At 38.0% G+C, this 6219-nt stretch overlaps 1 protein-coding gene across 1 annotated transcript; it reads left to right on the top strand.

The window, feature by feature from the left end:
* The first annotated feature begins 1604 nt into the window (after nt 1-1604).
* On the top strand, nt 1605-4217 carry LOC137172095 (leucine-rich repeat-containing protein 51-like). Its single transcript, XM_067576356.1, has 4 exons — nt 1605-1744; nt 2307-2512; nt 3226-3374; nt 4045-4217. Exons 1-4 carry the CDS (start codon nt 1693-1695, stop codon nt 4178-4180), a joined length of 543 nt encoding a protein of 180 aa, XP_067432457.1. The 5' UTR covers nt 1605-1692; the 3' UTR covers nt 4181-4217.
* Nucleotides 4218-6219: the final 2002 nt, after the last annotated feature.

Genomic DNA, 6219 nt, shown 5'->3' with positions numbered 1-6219 from the left:
GTCTGTGTCCTTGGCTTTGACTCATTGTGCGCATGTCTGTCTGTTTTTTTTTCTTCATCTTATTGAAGGACTGCCCTTAGTCCTTCATTGAGATGCTATTGTACTCTTAGTGATGCTACACAAATGCACACTCACACACACACACACACACACACACACACAGACATCTTGATTGAGCGACAAGGTGAGGAAAAACTCCGGTTGATGGATGCAATTTTCCATCATCACGTCTTCCTTCTTTCAGCGCTTCTTTTTAAACTCGTCCTCCGTTTGCCCTCTCAAACGTTGCACTGCATTTTCTCTGCTCTTTTCAATCCGCACGTCCAATTCAGGGGCGCTGGAGCCCATCCCGGCTCACAAAAAGACTGGATGCACTCCCGACAGGTCTCCAGTCATTTGTGAGGTATCACTTATAGACAAACACGTTCACATTTAGACCCGCAGACAGTAGAGACTCACCAGTTCACCTGACCTCCATGTGTTTGAAGCAACCAGATGATCCCACAGGGGAGAACATGTGGAAAGGCCCTTGGTGGTCGGTTGGTTTGAACACAAGACCTTCTTGCTAGAGGTGACTGTACTAACCATTAAGCCATCATGCCTTTATTGTCATTTTGTTCATTTCAATTCTTATTTAGAGGTCTCCTTACTTTTCCTACCTTACTTTTCCAGCACTAGTGTGTGTTTATGTGACTTTATTTTGTCATGCATACAATATATATATTTATAAAGTAGTGTGTATCTGCGTATTTCTCTGTATGTGTACATATATGAAGTCTTGGAGCAGGAGTTCCCTTCCTTCTTGAGACCGGTATATCTAGTCTTTATTGTATTGTAATTGTTGTAATAATCATTTGATATCCTTTAAGTGTGTTCAACTGTGTGTGGCTTTCTCACTTTGACTAAATTTACTGTGAAAACGACAGTATATCAATATAGATGGCAAGGGTAAAGTATTGGAACACACTTTCACTTACTGACTTAAACCCAACTAAACTAAACTAGAATATAGCGAAGCCAACAAGCTAATGAGTTTGTCTAACTGATAGTTGACCAACTAGCCCACTACATTACCAAGCCTCCACACCAACCTGTTTCCCATAGGTATAACACAGGTGACATCAATTATTGTCTGTGAGGGTTCAGTGCTTGTAGGGGCACATTGAAACTTGACTTGGCGTGTGTGTGTGTGTGTGTGTGTGTCAGACAAGCAGTCAGTACAGGTAAACAAATCCAGCTAAGCATCACAAGCATCTGGAACAGGCAACTGATGAGGGACAACAGCTAGAAAGCTACTGAATGGCTAACGAGTAAATGAGCAGCAGCTGTGCAGGCAGGTGGCTAATGACAACCTGTCAAGAGATCAAGGCAGGAAACTCACTGAGGGCCTCTAATGGGCAGGTGAAGCATGACAAAAATCAGTTGTAAGTACTAATATAGCAAAGCCTTTGGAATTGTTATTATAATTAAAATTACTAAAATAATGATGACAATAATGATGTTGTGTGTGAGAAGCTATTTGATGAACCAAATTGTAGGTGACTCATGAACTTAAAGTGTGGCCATTTTGGAATTCCATCACTAGGAAACTGTTCAAAGTTTATGTTTAAAACTGTGAAATTGCCTTTGCAACTTCTGTGGTCAGCATTTTGCTTTTGCTGGACGTGTGTGTGTAGACCTTCAGACTTGAACATGTATGGCCCACCGGTGGATCTATCATTTAAAGACATCAGCAATGTGACAGGTATTGCCATACTCCTCTTTAACTTTACAATGAGCAAGTGACCTTAGCATTTTATGTTTTTCATTATTTCCCATGGTGTTCATGATATTCTTATAGTTCTCATTGGGACTGTAGTGACTGTACTGTACAGCACATTTAATATTTATCACTGGATGTCAACCCCATGGAAGTATTATAGTACATCATCTGTGTATCTACTTAGTGATAACCTTTTAGAGGTGTGTTCTGTCACAAGTTTGTCATTTGCAAAATATCATGTGCCAAGTAGCTAATGTTAGTGTTATTATGAAAGTGTGGAGGTGTATTGTATTGTGTACTATATTGTCCCACATATGCAGTCACCAATGAGTAAGACACCCAAAAATATTTGAGTGTCAAAGTATTTGATAGTAAACATGCTCCCTGTTTCCAAAGAGTTTGAGATGACTTCTCATCAAACCATTAAGTCTAATGAACACATATGAGTGCAATTCATCACATAAAATAAACTGATTGCTGCCTAAAAATGCAAATATCACCCCTTTAATAATCACTGTAGGTTAACTGTTTTTTTATGGTTCAGGTGCACTGGCAGAACAACCCAGAAATGGGCTGCGGCCTTTAAATACAAACTCAAAGAGGAAGTATCTGAGCCGTACTTTGCGTCTCAGTAACAACAACATCACTGACCTTGTTGGCCTCCAGTACACTCTTGGCTACTTTTTGGCTGAACCATCACAGCTCGGCTGGCTGGACCTGTCCTTCAACAAACTCACAGGCATAGATCCAGTAAGATTTCTGTCTTTATTTTCTCTGTCACCCAATCAGTTTCTTATTTTTTCCTGATAACACTTTACTTAATGTCTCCTTATTAAGCTTGTATAAGCCATACATAGACAGTTAATAAAAGGTTTAATAAGTTGTAATAATATAAAATACATCTTCATAGGAGAAACTATAATTGCTGACAAACACTGTACACTAATAAACACTTAAAAAATCCCTTATATCATTATATCATTAGTGTGGTATAAACCATTTATTAAATGTTAATGTACTGCTTATAAATGTGTAATTGGGGAACTTAAAGTAAAGTGTCATTGTTTTCTTTCTTTTTTTTTATCCTTTTGTCTCTTTGTTGCTTTCTTGCTTGTTGATATATATTAATGGTCAGTATACTTACTCTGAAGTATTTTTTTGTTCACTGGATCAACTTTAAAAGTACATTAACTGTTAATATATATTACATTTCTACATATATATAATATATTATTGTATTACTTAACTTTTTAATATATTTTTGTAGGATGTTACCATTTAATTTATCTGCATGAGATGATTTGTTCACAAATGAGCAGTAAATATGTACCAGTTTTATGCCTAGATTACCTCATTGGTTCAACTGGGTATCAGTTCATACCTTTTAGTATTATGTATGTATCTTTTGTGTAATGCATTACATTTGCATCTTTCCTGGGCATGTGTATGTGTTTGTGTTCCAGGTTTTGTGTGAGCTCCGTGAACTGCGTGTGTTGTACCTTCATAGCAACGGCATCTGGAACCTGTCAGAAGTAGACAAGCTGGGAGAGCTGCAGTATCTACACACCATCACACTACATGGAAATGCCATAGAGAATAGTAAAGGCTACAGGTAGAGACAGGTTTTTTTTTCTTTCAGTTTGCACAAATTTCATTTCAGACTCATTGAAACACACATTCTGCTTGGCTGTAGGATACTTTTATTTTGAGGCCATTGTTGCATCATAAAAAGAACTAAAAGAGACTGAATAGAGTCAGTCTGCATTGTTTCCAACAAAGAACAGGACCTGGTACAAAGATGGCATCCAAAGCTGTATTCATATTTAAAGGTTCTTGAAGGTTACAGCAAAGAAGGTCACTTCTGTGAGATAAATCTGCAGTTATAATGTTTGTGTGTGTTTGTCTGTAGTTTGTGAAATCAGAGATTCTTGGCAAGCAAGTAGGTGGGTAACATTTTAATAGGTGCTTAAATGGAGATGAAGCCCATATTACAGTTCATATCCTGTTCCCAGCTGCATAACAACTATAGATAAACACACACTCATGGAAAGAAGGTCACCCTTCATTGGTTAGATTTCTCATGCAGTCAGCCTCTTGATTTAATTTTTTATCTCGAATCATACTATAATTTATGCGAGGCACCAGGAGACACGTTCTACTTTGCATAGAGTAAAACATCTTATTCCTTATTCAAATTTGGATTTATTAGCACACAAAATGTTCACAAAGCCCCTGAATTCAAAGCTAATTTAAAGTGTGTGCATGTGTGTTTGTGTCTTTAGGAAACATGTGATTTCTGCCCTGCCTCAGTTGAGGACGATGGACTTTAGCGCTGTGACACGCGACGATCGAGTCTTGGCAAATGTTTGGCGTCACCACACCAACCGTGGCAGAAACACCAAGGAGAGTCTTCAGTAACTGTTACCAGTTCAGGAATTAAAGCATGTTGAATTAATATTACTGGAGGCCCATTGTGATGTTCAGAGAGACCAGAGGTTTCCACACATGGCAGCTGCCAGTTAAATAGCTGCACTCTCACCTCTTGTTGGCTGGCTACTTCTTCTGGAGTTAGTGTGAGACACTATAAAAAGCCATTAACTGATCACCATACTGATATAATAACTGTGATGCCAAATTCAAAATTTTCTTACAATGGAAAATGTAGGTTATTTTACATCCGTATTTTAGTATTGTGTTGTTCATCTTATCATGAAATATGGAAATATGTGCCTGTCTGTGTTTATAGACATTACAAATATAAACAAGTCTAGAACAGCATCAGATTGCAATGGGATCATGGAATTTTTGAATGCCTTGATATGCTTTGATATGTAGCACAACAAGCTACAACAACAAGCTGAAACACTGCAACAATCGTGGCAGAAACACTAAAGAGAGTCTTCAGTGACTGTCACCAGCTCTGCTTACAGTGTTTACAATGCAGATGCCACTGCACAGTACAAGGAACTACTCTCTAGAGACTAAAAATGTAATTGCTGTTATTACTGTTATCACTGCAGCCCATTGAGGTGTTTTAGTAATCTTTGGTCAACAACAGAGGTCTACAGCACAGAGTAATACAATATATCAGGCATTGAATGTACATACAAATGTAGTTAGATTGAGTTCATATTTGGTTTGGCTCTGAAGATGAGATTTGATGACAGTAAGGAAAATATAGAAAATCGCCAACCACATCCTTTAATGTGAGCCAACCATTCTGATATTTAAATTCAGTGTAATTTCATTGAAATACTTTTACTTCAGACTTTTTTTAATATGCACAACTTCTGTGTTTTTCTCATGTGTGTGCACTTTGGGAGTTATAATTATGTGGCAGCAAGAGTACAATTATAGGTCAGTGAAATATAACACCTGTGTATGTGTGTGTGTGTGTGTTTAGTGTGAATGGAGGATATGTTTGTCATTTGTGTGAGGCAGTCAGAAACCAATTTACAGACACGCAACGACACAAATACGAATGTGATATGTTCAGTTTACGTTGTACACAGTTTTGGGTCTCTGCTATTACCATCTGGTCTTGTTAGGGAAGAAATGTGGGCCATAAATCCTCCCTGAGGCTGATTTATCTGGCTGTCCTCCAGCCTCCATTTGGTCCAGAATCGTGTATTAGTGTTTCCCCCTGCAAAATCTTTAATTGGTTGGATGGAAATGCCTCTGAATCAGCATCTAGACCGTGTGACACAAAGGCTGACCACTGAAACCAATACTAATAAAATAATTTGAAACTGAATTTAGACTTTGCGGGACTTAACACTGACACTGATACTTGTATGTGAAGAAATTCTGTACGACAGTATTTAAAACAGTTTCCTTTAAAACTTGTTCTTACATTGTTCTTTGGAGCAGCATTTAGATTCTGTGTTTCAAGCTGTGCAGTGAAGCCCATATCAATGAACATCTTTCAGGAAGGGTGGCAGCTGCTCTCAGCAGGATGGCCCACTCTGACTATACAGTGCTTGAGGAAACACTTGCATACACTTCACAGATTTTCATCACCAATCAGCTACTGTATGTGGACGTCAAATTTATTTATGATATGTAAGTTATGCTTCCTTATTCCATGTGCTTAAAGGCTGTAGTGAAGTGAAACACATTACCTTTGGTACTATGAAATATATATATGGCATTTCTTAATGAATGGACTTCCTTATCTGTAAGTCCATCTGTTTTAAGCTGAAATACTGTGGTATTTTCTAACTGTTCTACGAGTAGTAACATACAAGCTGACAATTGTCCTAAATGTCTATACAGCCTTTACTATTATCTTAACAATTACAGTAGCCTGAGGGATAACATCTAGTGTAGTTTTGTCAAATCTGTATTGCTGGGGCTAACTTTTCTCCAGAGGAGAATAGCCAGCTGCTGGCTAAAGTCGGAGTAAGCTTACTTATGCTCGTGCTGCCTCTTGTTTCATTAAGGACAGCGACCCAACT

This window comes from Thunnus thynnus, chromosome 20 (assembly GCF_963924715.1).
Source record: "Thunnus thynnus chromosome 20, fThuThy2.1, whole genome shotgun sequence".
In the NCBI taxonomy this organism is placed as follows: Eukaryota; Metazoa; Chordata; class Actinopteri; order Scombriformes; family Scombridae; genus Thunnus; species Thunnus thynnus.
Note: the sequence above shows the minus strand (reverse complement) of the source record. Positions and strands in the feature narration are given on the sequence as shown.